An 18,249-nucleotide genomic window follows, 5' to 3' on the forward strand; every position below is an offset into this window, starting at 1 on the left:
TAGGTCGATCTGGTCATAAAATCTTTGTACAATATGGTGTCAGTCATGGTTTTTATCATGTAAAATATTTAAATCCAATCATAATAATTTTTATTATCCCATGATGCTCTCGCTACTATTCTATCCATGAAAATGTCTTTACAGGCCAGCCATTACTGTAGCATGAAGAGTTTATACTTGAGTATGGTTGATAATTTTTGGGTTCTAGTATGTGCATGTTATCTTTCAGTATAATGAAAACCAAATGATAGGAATAAAGTTTTCAGGTCAATATCTTAATATTTTCATTTTATGCTTAAATATATGTCTTTAAGAACAGAAGATTTTGGTTAATGGTTTTCTCTTCTTCTATTCCCCCCTCTTTCTTATTTTTTGAGAGAAAGAGAGAGGTAGAGTTTTAATGTTGAGCTTTTGAAATTTACTAACATACTACAGTGTTTGAGGATCTGGGGAGGCTAATGCCACCTGGATTGCCAGTTGCTGGCCTATTTCCCAGCCAAAGAGTAATTTGTCTATTCCAGCCAAACCTAAGTGGTCACCTTTCTGTACAGGAAGAAAAGATTCAGCCCTGCCTCCTTAGACTGGCTGTCAGTCTCGGGGAGTATGTTGGGCAGTTAAGGGCCTCTTTACCTTTTCTCCTCATGTAGGAACTGTTTATAATAATACCTTGGAGAATTGATCTGGTTCAAAAATAGATAGATATATTGTGGCAGGTTGCCCAGCTGGGCTGCCAATGGAAGTTCTCAGGATTATGTGTGACCAGTATTCAGTATGAAAATTTTACTAAAGCTGCAAATTATTCTAAACAATTATCTCAGTATCTTTTGCATGTGTCCCTTGATACCTGTTCAGGAGTCATTTTTGCTTCTCCTTTATCAGGAGAAAAGGCTTCTCATGTTATTACTCATTGTCTTGAATTGTGGAGTGCATGGGGCATACCTAAAGTGATAAAAACAGATAATGGTCCTGCCTATACTTCAGCAAAATTCAAGCAATTTTGCCATCACATGGGAGTTTCACTCCTGACAGGATTGCCTTATAATCTTCAGGGTCAAGGCATCATTGAACGGGCTCATCGAACCCTAAAGGTTTATTTAAACAAATAAAAAGGGGGAATTGAAGAGGTGCCCCCTACACCCAAAATGGCCATTTGTACTATGCTTCTTACCTTAAATTTTTTAAATTTTGATGCTCATGGCTATTCAGCTGACGAGCACTATGGACAATGGCCCGTTCCATCTAAAGAGTTAGTAAAATGGAAAGATGTCCTCACTGGTAATTGGAAAGGCCTGGATCCTATTTTAATATGATCCAGGGGAGCTATTTGTGTGTTTCCACAGGGAGAAGAAAGTCCAATTTGGATCCCAGAACCTCTAACACGTTGAGTGCTACCAGAACAAGATGCTGTTCCACCTGCTTCTGAGGAGCTTGTCCTGCATGACGATTCAAGTGGAACTGGGATGGGGGATTCTGTCGGTGTTTCCAAAACCAATGCCCATTTGCCTTAATGCAAAACTATTTCCTCCTTTGTTTGGCAAGAATAAAACCTTTCATGTACCGTACTTGCCTTTAGACACTGAGATAGCAGTGTAAGGGGATTATAGAACTTTTGCCTTATCAGGTAGTTTTTGGCATGCTTTTGTGCAGAGAGACTGTGTTTCTGCTCTAGATGGTGTGCAAACTCCGTACTCAACAACAACGTGACAAAGTGGTCATAGCATATGCTCTTGCTGCACTCGAAATGGGCACCTCTTCCTCTGTTTGGCTTGGTATGCTTAAGAAAAAGTGTTGGGTCTGTGTCTGTGTCTGGATAGCCCTTGCACCCTGAGCCTTTGAGGCATTGCACCAGGAATGGGTATCCTACACATAGACAGCCTTTGCACACTGCAGGGCTCATTCCCATTGCATGCAGGAAGGTGCCTTACCCAAAATTATTGCTGATCATGGTCCCGAACCCTAAAGGTCCAACAAGAGCCTGATGGTTGATCGGCCTTGTTTTATTTAAGAAAGAAGGGGGAGATGTTGGGAGCAGTTTGTGCTGCACCCAAAGATGGTGCCGGCTTCCCGCCGATGACTCAGCAAACAGAGCTGTTGTCCAGCCAGAGGGACGCACTGTACATGTGCCACACTCATCACAGCCAGCTCTCGGGACATGCTAATGAGTTACTGGAGGGCGCACCAATCAGGTAGCGACACGAGTCTCCTGGGCATTTATAAGCAGTGCATTTTTCTTCCATGTGGTCCCCTGCTCAAGAGTACAGTACAATAAAGGTTGTTCGCAGAAGAATCCTGTTATTGCATGTCATTCTTGCCGGCGGGATGTGGGGCTCGCAACAGAGGATCTCTCAGGGCACAGGTGGCAGTACTGCCTGGAGACCGACACTTCTATCCCAAGGCAAGACCAGGCCCAGTTTTATCAGGACTAGCAGCCTGCCCACAGGTTGCTGGACACTTGGAAGAGCCATAGTAGGGCTATCACTCCACATATACAATGCTCTACTCAATGATACCTTGGTCAAAAAAGAAATATTAGAAATATTAGAATTTAACAAAAATGAAGGCACAACATACCCAAACTTATGGGATAAAAATAAAAGCCCTTGTAAGAGGAAAATTCATAGCTCTGAGGGCTTCCAAAAATAAACTGGAGAGAACATAAGAGCCTGACAGCATAACTAAAACCTCTTGAACAAAAAGAATCAGATACACTCAAGGGGAGTAGATGGAAGGAAATAATCAAACTCAGAGATGAAATAAACCAAATAAAAACAAAAGGAACTATACAAAGAATCAACAAAATCAGGAGCTGGTTCTTTGGAATAATCAACAAGATTGATGTCTTTATCCAGACTAGAGGATGCAGAGAGCATATTCAAAATAACAAAATCAGAAATAAAAGAGTAGATAGACATAACAACAGAAACTGAAGAAATTCAAGAAATCATCAGATCCTACTACAAAAGCCTATACTCAACAAAACTGGAAAACGTAGAGGGAATAGACAGTTTTCTAGACAGATACCAAGTACCAAAGTTAAGTTAGGATCAGATAAACAATCCTAATAGACAATAATCCCTAAAAAATAGAAGCAGCAATCAAAAGCCTCCAAACTGAAAAAAAATGCAGGACCTGCTGGGTTTAGTGCAGAATTCTATCAGACCTTCATAGAAGACCTAATATCAAAACTCTCCAAACTATTCCACAAATAGAACAAAGGGAAGACTACCCAACTCATTCTTCTAAGCCACAATTATGCTCATTTCTAAACCATACAAAGACCATAAAAAAAGAAGTTTAGACCAATTTTTCTCATGAACATTGATGCAAAAATACTCCATAAAATTCTTGCAAACCTAATCCAAAAACACTTCAAAACAATCATTGAACATGATCAAGTAGGATTCATCCCAGGGATGCAAGGATGATTCAACCCATCAATGTCACCCAATATATAAATGAACTCAAAGAAAAAACCACTCTTCTCAATATTCACAGCAATGTAAAATATTACAAGAACATCAAGTCTTTGAATAAAGAAATTGAAGAAGACCTTTGAATATGGAAAGCTCTTTCATGCTCATGAATTTAAAGAATCAACATAGTAAAAATGACCATCTTGCCTAAGGCAATCTACAATCAAAATTCCAACTCAATTCTTTATAGAGTTAGAAAAGGCAATTTGCAAATTCATTTGGAATAATAAAAAACCCAGGATAGCAAAAACATTATCAATAAAAAAAAAAAAAAAAAAAAAAAAAAAAAAAAACCTGGGCAAATTAACATCCCTGACCTAAGGCTATATTACAGATCAATTGTGATAAAAATTGCATGGTATTGAAACAGAGACAGGCTGGTAGATCAATAGAATAAAACTGAAGACCCAGAAATGAACCCACACACCTATGTTCATTTGATCTTTGACAAAGTAGCTAAAAACATTCAATATAAAAAGGACAGTCTCTCTAACAAATGTTGCTGGTTTATCTAGCAGTCAGCAAGTAGAAGAATACATATTGATTGTTTTTTTATCTACTTGTACAAAGCTCAAGTCCAAGTGGATCAAAGACCTCTACATAAAACCAGATACACTGAAACTAATAGAAGAGAAAGCAGGGAAGAGCTTAAAATGCATAGGCATAAGCAAACATTTCCTAAACAGAACACCAATGGCTTATCCTCTAAGATCAAGAATAGACAAATGGGACCTAATGAAACTGCAGTTTATGCAAGGCAAAGGACATTGTTAAAAGGACAAAATGGCAACCAGCAGATTAGGAAAAGATCTGTACTAATTCTGCATCTGATAGAGGGCTAGTATCGAATATATACAAAGATGTTACTTTAGAGAATCAAATAATCTTATTAAAAATTGAGTAAAGTGCTAAACAAACAACTCTCAGCTGAGGAATACTGAGTGGCCTAGGAACACCTAAAGAAATGCTCATCGGATCAAGACTCAGGACCTGTCTGCACAGGGCTGAGCCCGCAGGGAAGCCTTTGACATGCTCTTCTACCTGACCCAGGGTAAGCCCTCAGCCTGCCACATATCCTCACCATATGTCCAGGGAGAGAACACCTGGTGATCTCCTAAGTAGATAGGGAGGTGAACTGTGGGATCTGGACCTTTCCAGACCAGCCAGAGGGTATGAGGACCGCCATCAAGTCTCTGGACCCTCCTGCAAATGGCTGAGCCCACACAGAAGCCTTACAAGTGCTCTCCTACTTGAGCCAACAGGAGCTTGTTAGATACCCTTCAGGCTGCCCCAGGAAGGATAGCCTGGAGCCCCTGTAGGGCAGCTAGCATGGTGCACTCTGAGACCAGGTCCTCTCCAGCCCCGAGAGAGAACCAGGTGACTAAGAACCCATATCCCACAGCTGAACCCCCAGAGAAGTCTTGCAAGAGCTTTCCTACCTGGGCCCATGGAGACAGAACAGAGCCACTGCAATCAGAACTTATTACCTGCCCACAAAAGACAAACATCCAGAAGCAATTTTCTTCCTGAACCTATGGGCCCTCAGATCCACACAAGAGACAGGCTTCGGTCAGATACAACAAAAGCACATGTACTCACAGACAACAAGATGGCAAGAGGAAAGCAAAAACCTAAGCAATGAAAACCTTGACAACTTGGCAAGAACAGAACCCAGTTCTCCTACCACAGCAAGTAGTGGATTGCCGAACACATCAGAAAAAGCAGGAACTAGACTTGAAATCATGCTTCATGATGATGAAAGAGATCTTGCAGAAGTGCATAAATAACTCCCTTAAACAATTACAGGAGAACCAGGAAAAAAATCACTCAAAAAATTACAGGAAGACACAACCAAACAGATAAAGGAATTGAAAATGGAGATAGAAACTATAAAGAAAAGGAAAAAAGAGACAACCCTGGAGATGAAAAATCAAAATAAAAAGAAACCAGGAATCATAGATGCAAGCATCACCAACAGACTATAAGAGATGGAAGAGAGGCTCTCAGGGGCTGAAGACAACATAAAACCATAGATAAAACTTTCATAGAAGATGCAAAAACCAAAAAGCTCCTAACCCAAAATGTCCAGGAGATCCAGGACACAATGAGAAGTCCAGACCTAAGGATAATAGGTGTAGAAGAGGGCAAAAAATATCAACTAAAATGCACAGTAAATATCTTCAACAAAATCATAACAAAAAATACCCTATCCTTAAGTACAAGATGACCATGAACATACAGGAATCCTACAGAACTCCAAATAAATTGGACCAGAAAAGAAACTCCTCCAGAAACATAATAGTCAAAACACCAAATAGTCAAAGCAAAGAAAAAATCCTAAAAGCTGTAAAAGGAAAATGGACAAGTAACGTATAAAGGTAGACCAATTAGAATTACACCAGATTTCTCAACAGAGACTATGAAAGCTCAATGATTCTGTACAGACATCATAAAAACACTGAGAAATCACAAATGTTAGCCTAGGTTAATATATCTAGCAACACTCTGAATCAACATAAATGGAGAAACCAAGTTATTACAGAAAAAAACCCAAATTTCCATAATATCTGTACACAAATCCAGCCCTACAAAGATGATAGATGGAAAAATCCAACACAAGGAAGGAAACTACACCCAAGGAAAAACAAAAAAAAAAAAAAAAAAAATTATCATGCAAGGAAACCAAAAGAACAAAAGAAAAGCACACAAACATAACTCTAACTCTAACAACAAAAATAATAGGAAACAAAAAGCATGATTCCATAATTTTTCTCAACATCAATGGACTCAATTCTGCAATAAAGGGACATTATCTATCAGACTGAATACATAATCAGGATTCATCATTTTGCTGCATATAGGAAACTCATCTTAGAGACAAAGACAGACACTCCCTCAATGTAAAAGGCTGGGAAAAAATATCTCTCAAACAAATGGCTCCAGAAAACAAGCTGGAGTAGCTATTCTAATATCAAATAAAATAGATTTTCAACCACAACTCATCTAAAAGATAAGGAAGAACACTCACTATTTACTCATCACATAATCTATAAAGATGAACTCTTAATCTTAAACATCTATGCTCCAAATACAAGGGCACCCACATTTATAAAAGAAATCTTACTAAAATTCAAAGCATGTACTACACTGCATACAATAATAGTGGGAGAGTTCAACACCCAACTCTCATCAATAAACAGATCATGGAGACAGAAGCTGAACAGAGGCAGAGTGAAACTAGCATAAGGTTATAAACCAACTGGAATAAACAGACATCTACAGGACATTTCATCCTAAAACAAAAAAATATACTTTCTTCTCAGCACCTTACAGTACCTTCTCCAAAATTGACCATATACTCAGTCACAAAACATGCATCAATAGATACAAGAAGTTTGAAATGCTCCTATTCATCCTATTAGATCACCATAGACTACAGCTTGTCTTTAATAACAACAAAAACAACAAAAAGCCCCATACACTTGGAAGCTGAACAATGCTCTGCTCAATGATAACATGGTCAAGGAAGTAATAAAAAAAGAAATCAAAGCTTAAAGCCCCACAACAAAAAGAAACAGATACACCCAAGAGAAGTAAATGGCAGGAAATAATCAAACTCAGAGCAGAAATCAACCAAAGAGAGACCAAAAGAACTATACGAAGAATCAACTAAACCAAAAGCTGTTTTTTTTTAAAAGTCAACAAGATTGATAAACCCTTAGCCAGACCAACCAGAGAGCAAAGAGAGAGTACCCAAATTAACATAATCAGAAATTAAAGGGGAGATATAACAATAGAAACTGAGAAAATTCAAGAAATCATCAGATCTTACTACAAAAGCCTATACTGAACAAATCTGGAAAATCTGGAAGAAAGGGACAGTATTTGAAACAGATACCAGGTAACAAAGGTAAATCTAGAACTAGATAGGATAAACCATCTAAACCATGCCATGACCCATAAATAAATAGAAGCAGTCATCCAAAGGGTCCTACTATTTTCATATTAGACATATTTGTAATAACCAGAAACTATAAACAACTCAGATGTTCCTCAACAGACAAATGGATACAGAAAATGTGGTACATTTATACAATGGAGTACTGCTCAGCTATTAAATAATGACTTCATGAAATTCACAGGGAAATGTATGGATCTAGGAAAATATTATCCTGAGTTAGAAAAGGAGGACTCCTTACAAAGGCAAACAAAATAATCAAAGAAGTAGAGCATGGGGTAAATTTGGAGGAAGAGTGGGGAGGGGAGAAAGAGGGGCAGTATCACATATGTGAGGATTGAAGAGATTTACCAAAGATCAGGAAGTTGAACAAATGTGTAGCACTAGGGGATATGTAACTGGAGGTAGAAACAAGAATGTCCCATATGTCAGGAATGCAAGAGCCTCTCAATTCTCTATGGGGATGCTATTATTTTAAATACCCCAGAAATCAGAGGGATAACTTGTTGATACCATATTCAGATGTTAGGCATTGCCCCCTGTTTGAGGGATGGGGCCACCCACCCATCTCCAAAATTTTAACCCAGAATTGCTCCTGTCTAAAGGGCATATAGAGGCCTTTAGTGGAGCAGGGACTGAAGGAAAGGCTATCCAGAAACTGCCCCACCTGAAGATCCATTCTGCATGGAGACACCAAAACCAGACACTATTGCTGTTGCCAAGGAGTGCTTGCTGGCAGGATCCTGAAAATGTGGTCTCCTAAGAGGCTTTGCCAGATTCTGACCAATATAGATGTAGATGCTCAAAGTCAACCATTGGACAGATCACAGGGACCACAATGGAGCAGTTAGGTGAAGGACTGAAGGAAATGAAGGGGCCTTATCTAGCATAATTGGTAGGGGAGCCTCTTTGTCTGGTGAAGGCTTGATGCTCCTGTGTTGAAGAATGCTATGGCAGTGAGGCAGGAGTGGGTGGGTAGGGGAGTACCCTCACAGAAGCAACTTAAGGGGGAATGAGATAGGGTAATTGCCCAGAGGAATCTGAGAACAGAATAAAACTTTAAATATTAATAAATAGAATATCCAATTAAAAAAGAACAGAAATATAAAATAAATGTATTTAATGAGAAGAATTAAAAAGCCTTTACTGTTATCCCTCACATATTTTCTCCTCTAGCTTTCCCTTCCAATACTCACCCTAATGTAATCCTTCCTATTCCATTATTAATATTCTTTATATAAATGTTCTATTCTCACTCTTCTCCTTTTAAAGACATTTGTTATTCCATGCTCCTTTACAATTTTCTTAGCATTACAAAAGATTATATATATCATGAATCTTGCATCCATAGTTAAAAAAAAATGTTCATCATTTTGTGTCCAGGTTATCTCACCCAAGACAATTATTTACATATTTTCATGCATCATTTGCAATAATTTTAGAGTACATTTTTTATTTTCTCATTTTTTTTAGTTTTTTGAGTTTTGATTTTATGCTACACTTAGATCATATTGGTCTATCTGCCCTACTTTTTCGAGAGACAGCCCCCTTCCTACCCACAAAACTTTGGTATAGAAATAGAATGATCGATGGAATCAAATAAAAAACACAGAAACAAACCACCAACACTCGTATAAATACTTGATTTTATTACAGAGAAGCCAAAACCATACAATAGTAAAGGCAGAGCATCTTCAGAAAATAATGTTGTTTTAACTGGATATCTGCAAGTAGAAGAGTGCTAATAGCTTAATACTTGACACTGTGCAGAAAATAGTAGTTCAAAAGTATCATAGACTTCAATAAAAAGCTAGATGTATCAAATCTAATAAAATAGAAAGTGGGAAATAGACTTGGACTCATTCATACATGAAACAGCATTCTGACCAGAACATCCATAACTCAGGCCTTAAGATCAACAATTAAAATTTGGGAACTCAGGAAACTGAAAAGCTTCTATAAGGCAAAGGACACCATGAATAAGACAAAATGACAGCCTACAGATTGAGAAAATGTCTTCACCATCCAAATTTCTGAGAATGGACTAATATTAAAAATATATAAAAAGCTCAAGAAGTTAGACACTAACAACTCAAATAACCCATTTAAGGAAAACGCTAAACAGAGAATTCTGAATAGAGAAATCACTAATGTCCAAGAAACACTTAAAGAAATACTTAAAATTCTTAGTCATGGAAATGCAAATCAAAATGACTTTGAGATTCCACTTTACACACATCAAAATGATTAGGATAAAATAATCAAAGGACAGCACATGATGGTGGTAATGTGGAGCACGTGGAACACTCCCTACATTGCTGGTAGGAGTGCTAATTTTTAAAACTACTCTGGAAATTAATTTAACATTTTCTAATCAAATTAGGAGTAATCCTAACTTAAGGCACAGGTATACCACTCCTTGACAAATACCCAAAAGATGTTCCACAATACCACAAGTTAAACTTGCTCAACTATGTTCATAGTTGCTTTATGTGTAATATCCAGAAACAGAAAATGACCTAGATGTCCCTCAACTGAAGAAAGAATACAGGAAATGTGTTTTATTTATGCAATGTAATTCTACTCAGCTATTGAAATAAGGACAATATGATTTTAACCAGCAAATCTATAGAACTAGAAAATATCCTGAGTCAGGTAACCCAGATGCAAAAGGACATAAATGGTATATAACCATGCTACAATCCACAAAGGAAAAAAAAAACAACAAGGATGGCCCAAGGGAGGAGGGTTGAGTCTTTTTCAGAAAAGGTAATAAAATATAGACTGGATGCTGATGTAGGGAGGAAACTGAGTGGGAGAGGGGATGGGAACCGGAACATAGTGTGATTGAAATCATGTGTAGAGAGAGAGAGAGAGCAGGGGAAAAATGGAAGTTGGTAGTTGACTGGGTCAGGGGCATCTCTAGCATATTTCAGAGACCACAGACAGATAAGGGTACCAGGGTGTCTATGGGAGAAACTCTAGCTGATATTATTAGCAGTGGAGAAATGGATCATGCAATGGCCACTTTATGTAGCCAGACACCACTTCTAATGAAGGGAGAAATGACAGCCACCATAAAACCATCAATTCAAAATATTACCTGCCTACAAGATGTGCAAACACAAAGATAGAACAAAGATGCAGGGAATGTGTAACCAATGAGTGGCCCAAATTGAGGCCTGTCCCATGGGCAGAATGAATTTCTGGTAATATTATGTTTGCAGATATTCTGTTATGCTTACAGACAAGAGCCTGGCAGAATTGTACTCTGAGAGGCTCCACTCAAAGGTCAGTGGAAACAGATGCAGAGACCCAGAGCCAAACAATATATGGAGCTCCTTGAGTCATGAGTAAGAGATGAGGGGGCGGATTGTGGTACCCAGAAAAAGAGGGGGCTCCACAAGAGGACCAACAGAGTCAAATAATCCAGATTTCTGTGGATTCTCAGAGACAGAAATACCAACAAAAGAGTAAACATGAGCTGGACCTAGGTCAGTGGCGCATATGGAGCAAATGTTCAGCATGACTTTCATGCAGGTCCTCCAACAGTTGTAGCAGGGACTGATCCTGAATATGTTGCCCCCCTATAGAATCCATTCCCCTAATTGGGGTGACATGTGTGACCACAGTATTAGAAAATGTGCCCAGTCCTACATTGATGTAATATGCCAGGATGGGGTGATATCCAGAGTGTTATTATTCCTCATCTGAGAGAAGAAGTAGAACAAGAATGGGGGAAGAACTGTATGAAGAGTGAACTGGGAGGAGAGTGGGCATATATTGTGAGTAAATATATAAATTAATTGAATAAAAAGTTTTCACAGTCATGGTTTCTTATCTCAGCAATAGAAAACCTAATTAACACAATAGATCAATAGATGAGCAAGTGTCTCCTTAGTGTGTTGTCAAGTTCTTTGGGTATATCCATTGAAGTTGTATAGCTGTATTTTGTGTACTCTAGCTTCTAGAATAAATACTGCATTGTTTTCTATAACTACATATTACTACATATTAAAATAATTCAGTGGATATATATGCTCACATATGTTCTGGAGTTTTACCACTACTGTTATTTGTTCCTTTTTCTAGATATTTTCCTCCCTATCAGTTCTTCTAATAAAGCCACTGAACATTACTGGGCATTCATTGATCAATTAAGGATGTGGCAAGTTTGGAGACTCGACCAAATACCAGGACCTTTGAAGAATTTTTATCAATATGTTAGGGTGCTTTTCAGCTTGTTTATCTATTATGCACATTTTTTTAACTCGACTTTTTCTTTATTTTGTGATTATCATCATTTATCATTAACCTTATGAATCTTCCTTGAATGAATCATCAGAACTTAAGGTTCCTTGTGTTTCTAAAACTCTCTCCCCATTATATGCATAGGTATAGCATTAAAGTTGCATTCAATGCAGCTTCTCATTTTATACTTATTATATAACACATATAGGCCAGGTTTTGTTTTAGTTATGCTAGTAATTGAGTAATACCAAATGTAGTTACTGAGATAAACAATGATTTTAGTTGTGAGTTGATATGACCAGCCCTGTCCTAAATTTTAGGCTTGCTGTACTGGCTGGTTTTGTGTCAATATGACACAAGCTGGAGTTATCACAGAGAAAGTAGCCTCCTCTGAGCAAATACCTTCATGAGAACCAGCTGTAAAGCATTTTCTCAACTAGTTATCAAGGGGCACAGCCCATTGTGGGTGGTACCATTCCTGGGCTTGTAGACCTGGGTTCTATAAGAAAGCCGGCTGAGCAAGCCATGGGAAGCAAGCCAGTAAGTAATATCTCCCCATGGCGTCTGCATCAGCTCCTGCTTTCTGAACTGCTTGGGTTTTGGTTCTGGCTTCCTTTGGTGATCAACAGCAGTGTAGCTAAATAAACCTTTTCTTCCCCAATTTGCTTCTTGTTTATGATGTTTGTGTAGGAATATAAACTCTGACACTTGCAAAACCATGTGGCCATAATTACAGAGTAGAAAATGGGCATTGGTATTTAATTACCCTGATAGCCATCTGTCTCTAATACTTTTGGCTTCAGAAAAGTGTTGAAGCATTATCACAAGCACAGGTGACACAGTTGTTACTTTCATAGGAAGAGCAGAGAGCTGACTTAGTATCAACAACCACAGGTAAGTAAGGGGATTTAGTAAGCTTTTGGTATATGGTTCTATCTTTATAGATTTTTTTCTTTACATTTTCTTCTTGTACCTCCTTAGAGAAATGCTGTTCTCCTAGAAATAACTTCAAAGAAATTAGACAGAAGTATATAATGATTAATAAATCTTGGTGTTTAGAAATATGGAAAGTTAGTGTCTTTGGCAGGGGGCAGGTAAGATATCAAGTTTCATTTATGGGTCAGTTGAAATCTGAAAATGACTCCATGAAACTAAATCTTAGTGGACACTGAGCTCAGGTTCTGTATTTTACTTTTATCAGAGTAATAATAATATATAACTATGACTACTTTTTTTCGGCTACAAAAAAATAATGAAACTCAGGTCTGCCCTATGAATTCAAACAGAGTATCTTCTCTATTGTAGTTAGTTGTAATGAGCAAAAGAAGAAAGGCATAGGATTGAGGAGCTGACCCTTTTAAGTGTTTGCAATCCATCTTTAAAAATGTTTTCTAAAATATGCTAGCAAAAACAAGACATTTACTTCATGGTTTCAGCCATGCATGGAAATTTAAAAGCTGATTTCATTGAAATGGTTACACAAGTAGGACTGGAACAATGGAATTAAAAGGCATGTTAATGTGAAAGGGGAAACGTTTCCAGGGTTCCAACCCTAGACAAGGAATTACAGATATCCGAGTTTTTGCATGTGGAGAATTGGTCTTTCCCAGGGATCAACATGCTTGTCCATTGCACAGTGGTCAACCTTCAAACCATATACACACAAACAAAAAAAATGACTCATCAGGATATTAGACACACATACTCATATGTATCTATATTTACAAATGTACACATTTCTGTATTACAATTGTTTCAATAATAATGTTATTGTATATTATAATACACTAACTCTGTTACACACATATATATGTATCTATATAGATATATCTGTGTATATACATATACATGTGTGTGTGTGTGTGTGTGTGTGTGCGCGCGCGCGCGCACGCATACATAATAAAAAAAGATGCTATTGGCTTGAGAGTGGCTGGTGGGAGAGAAGCTGGAAGGAAGAGTAGGTAGTTAAAATGTAACATAATTCTATTTCAATTCAAATATTTTTAAAGATTTGATTTCATAGTAGAGAGCAAACTGACCAACAGTATGATTTTGTAAATAGAAAAGTATAGAGAAGTAAAAGATATTTGTTTTTTTTTAAATTTATGAAAGCATAATTATCTTTAATTAAAACAATAAGTATAATTAAAACAATTTACTGTACCCAGATGAAGTAGCACATGCCTTTTAATCCCACCACATTGTCTCTGTAAATTCCAGGTCAGCTTGATCTACAGACCAAGTTCCAGAACACCCATGGTTTTGACACAAAGAGTATTCTTCCATTGGGAAAAAAAACACATCAATTTTAGTGTAGTTTTAAAAAAATCTAGAAGAGATCATCAATAGCTTTTAACTTAAAATGTTTACATATTGATATATCACATTGTGGCACATAAAATGCACACTTATCACATTTAAATTAACAGAACGCTAAAGAAAATGAGAAATAGACTTCCTGAATAGAACATTAAATTTGCACTGGAAAATTTTTAACTTGCAGCAACTGTGATTACCTATACAAAACCTGCACATGATTGGCTTCCACTATTTAACATTGTGAAAGTATGAGACACTCACAAGATCTCATTTCATTCTGAGGTTTAATATGAGGCTAGTAATTACCAGTAGGCAGAGAGATGATTTTTAGTGGTGTAGCCACTGAATTTATTTTCTCATACACAAACGTTTACCACAGTACAGCAATATATCCTAATCAAACACAATTATGAAAACCAATAAAACAAAAGGACATCAAAGTTTTTGGGAACGTAATTAGAAATAGAATGATTAGTCAGAATTTAGGGGCCACAATAGAGGGCAATTAAGATGAATACAGATTATATACATGTATAAAAATGTCATACTGGCATCCTTTATGCATACATGATATATACTAATAAAATATGAAAGGAGGGATGAAGAGATGTGTTAAGTAATTAACAACACTTTATGCTCTTGTGATGGATCTAGAATTAGTTTTAACACCCATATGGTAGTTCATAACCATATTAACTCTAGTTCCAGGTGAAGTGGATTTTGATTTGGAAAAAAAAATCTAGGTTTAATTTTGGAATGTGTATAAAAATCATCTTTAACATTGGGTTCAGGAAGTTCAAAAACCTCTCTAATCTCTGTGTGTACCATGGATACAAGGGGTATATATACTTATATGCTGGTAAAACACACACACACACACACACACACACACACACACACACACACACACACGTGCGCAAATAAAATAACGTTTTATTTATTTTTTTCTCTTTGGAAGTATTAGAAAACTTTATGAACTTTGAAGAAACAACCACTTTGATTTTGATAAGGCAAGTACCTGTTAATCCTCATGACATTTTTAGCAGTCTGCCTATAATTTTAGAGTTAAAAATTTTTCCCCAATACAAATTCTTTACTGAAAAGATTAGCATTTGCTTTTGTTTAGATTAAAACTGAATTAATCTTTCTAAAAACAAAAGCAAAAGCTGAGAAGGAGGACAAGCTCTTATTTTTGAAAAACAGCACACATCAGGAGTCAGTGAGAGTCCTACAACAGATCCATTCCTTTTTTAAGTTCCCCAGCAAATGTTAAATGTGTTAAACTAAAATAAATGTGGTTCTCCATTACTTGAGTCTTTCAAAGAAAAGGAATAGTCTTTAAACAACTTTTATCATTACAGAGTATTTTCATATATTTTGACAGCTTACGTAGAAAGTTCTGGGGTCAGGGCATCTGTGGCTTATAACCATCTCCCGAGATATCCCATATTGATAAGGGGGTAAATGTATTGTCAGTTCTGCCTTCCATTCTTAGGCAGGAGATAATAGCAGCAGCTACTCTGAATTGGTTTAAACAGATAAATGAATTGTAACACATAATGTTTTAGGACAAAATTAGGTTAATTGTAAATATTCAGTGTGTATATATATATGTTTACTTTAATCATTGTAGTGCTTTGCTAATTCCCTTAAGAACTCTTAAGTTGCTCTGGATGATCCAACATCCACAAAGGCTCTAGTCCTGTACTTTTATTTTTATTGTGCATTTCAAGTATTTACATTTGCTCCTCTTCCACCCCCCTCCCATCCTCCTCTTGCTTCTATGAAGATGATCCCACTCCCACCCACTCACTTCCATGTCAAAAACCTGCATTTGCCTACACTTGGGAAATAAGCCTTCATAAGACCTAGTGATTCTCCTCCTATTGATGCCAGGCAATGCCATTCTGTGCTGCATAAGTGGCTGGAGCCATGGGTTTTCCCATGCGTACTCTTTGGTTGGTGGTTTAGTCCATGGGAACTCTGGAGGGTATGATTGGTTGATATTGTTGTTCTCCCCATGGGGTTGTAAAGTCCTTCAGCTCCTTCAGTCCTTTCTTTAACTCCTTCATTGGGGTCCCTTTGCTCAGTCATGTGGTTGGCTGCAAACATCCTCATCTGTATCAGTAAGGCCAGAGCCTCTCAGGAGACATTCATATCAGTTTCCTGTCAGCAAGCACTTCTTGGCATCAGCAATAGTGTGTGGGTTTAGTGGCTGCATATGGAATGGATCCCCAGATGGAGAAATCTCTGGATGAACTTTCTTCAGCCCCCTCTTCACCCACTCCACACTTTGTCCCTGTATTTCCTCCTGTGAGTTTTTGTTTTCCCTTTTAAGAACAACTGAAGCATCCACATCTTGGTCTTTCTTCTTCTTTACTTCTCCATTGTTGGTGGGATTCCAAGGTGGTATAACTACTCTGAAAATTAGTTTAGCATTTCCTCAGAAAATTGGACATAGCACTACCTAAGGACCCAGCTATACTATTTCTAGGCATATACCCAAAAGATGTTCTAACATATAACAAAGACACATGATTCACTATGTTTATAGCAGCTTTATTCATAATAGCCAGAAGCTGGGAAGAATCCAGATGTCCTGGAACGGAGGAATGGATACAGAAATTGTGGTATATTTACACAATAGAACACCACTCAACTATTAAAACAATGACTACGTAAAATTATTAGGTAAATGGATGAAATTAGAAAATATCATCCTGAGTGAGGTTACCCAGTCACAAAAGAATACACATGGTATGCATTAACTCATATGTGGATATTAGTCCAAAAGCTTGGAATACTCAGCTTAGAATACTCAAGAAACAATTCATAGACAATATGTAGCTCAAAAAAATAACTTTTTAAAAGATTGTAAAACGTATTTGACAGATATGAAAACATTTTTATTTTGTTTGTTTAAAATTCAAGAAAATATATAATAAATATTTTAATATTTATTAAAAACACAGAATACAACACACAATGGAATATATTATATATTCATTTAAATGTTTCATTAATTTTCCCACTTCTCTATAACCCTAATCCTAGCCTGTTATGTCTGTGATAGAAATAGAAAACCATCACATTAGATTGTTTTATTAAAGTTCAAAATACTCAGTAACTAGTATAAAGCATAGACATTTTAATATGACAATTTATTTTCACATTATTTTTGCTAACTATAAGATCCCCAAAATATATTCTAATTATGAGTTTTCCATAAGAATAAACTTCTATAATTACCTTCTAAAAGACTAACATAGTTACTTTAAAATTTTTAAGAGTAAATCTGCATCATAATTTTTTTGTAATTAAGTATAGCTAAGTGGGACAGCCACTTATACAACAAGGCCTCTGAGACTTGGATCTGGTTAGAAGTTTCATAAATTTGTCTGGAAAGATAGGTGATCTGAGAACATTTGCTAATCCATAAAAGAACATCAAGTCTGGGAGAATGTGATACTATTATGTGGAAGAAACAACTGGATGAATCCAATCATTTTTCACTTGGACCATTCCTAAAACAAGAATCACCTGATTGAGTAAATAAAAAGGTTTTGATTGAGGATGCCAGGATGGATCCGTGGCTCTGGATACATATGTAGCATAAGATGGCTTGCCTGACATCAGTGGGAGGGGTGGCACCTGGTTCTGTGGAGTTTTGATGTTTTGGGTAGGGGAATGTTGTAGCAGTGGGATGGGAGATGGTGGGAAAGTGCTCTTATAGAGCCAAAGAGAATGGGGAAGAGGGTGAATGTTGGATGGGGCCTTTGTGGGGAATAACTGGAAAGTGGGGTATCATTTGAGATGTAAACAAATGAAATGATAAATAAAGAAAAAATAAAAAAATTCTAAGAATACAGAAAAATGAGGTAAATGGCTGTAGTATAAAAGTTTGCATAAGATCAACTTGTAGAAAATATGAATGTATTTTATTTCTGAAAATTTATGATTCTACTGCTCATTAACTTTTTAATTACAGAGGTAATGGGAGATACAAGAGTACTTCTTACTCTACACCGTGTTGTCTTGTGCCTCTTCCAGATGGTAGCACTGAGTTCAGGTATACATCTCTCACTTGCCTTTCTAAGCCTTATTAATGTCAAGTGCCCCCCCAAAATAAATATCTGCTACAAAGGACAAGGTATTTAAACCGCTGTTCCTCAGAGTGAATGTAGCAATGAAATGAAGAAAGTCACAGAAGTATCTAGCCTAAAGGTACATGTCATTATGTCTACTCAG

The 18,249-nt window shown here is 37.0% G+C and overlaps 1 protein-coding gene across 1 annotated transcript in view; it reads left to right on the plus strand.

Annotated features, from left to right (window-relative positions):
• Positions 1 to 17,994: 17,994 nt before the first annotated feature.
• LOC308424279 (selection and upkeep of intraepithelial T-cells protein 2-like) overlaps positions 17,995 to 18,249 on the plus strand; it is a gene marked incomplete at both ends in the record, with an annotated part of 78,312 nt that continues 78,057 nt past the window's right edge. The window contains one exon of the mRNA XM_080921223.1: positions 17,995 to 18,070. Coding sequence (XP_080777349.1) covers positions 17,995 to 18,070 — 76 coding nt within the window. The remainder of the gene's footprint in view (positions 18,071 to 18,249) is intronic.

Source organism: Micromys minutus, assembly GCF_963924665.1.
Source record: "Micromys minutus genome assembly, chromosome: 9".
Classification (NCBI taxonomy): Eukaryota; Metazoa; Chordata; class Mammalia; order Rodentia; family Muridae; genus Micromys; species Micromys minutus.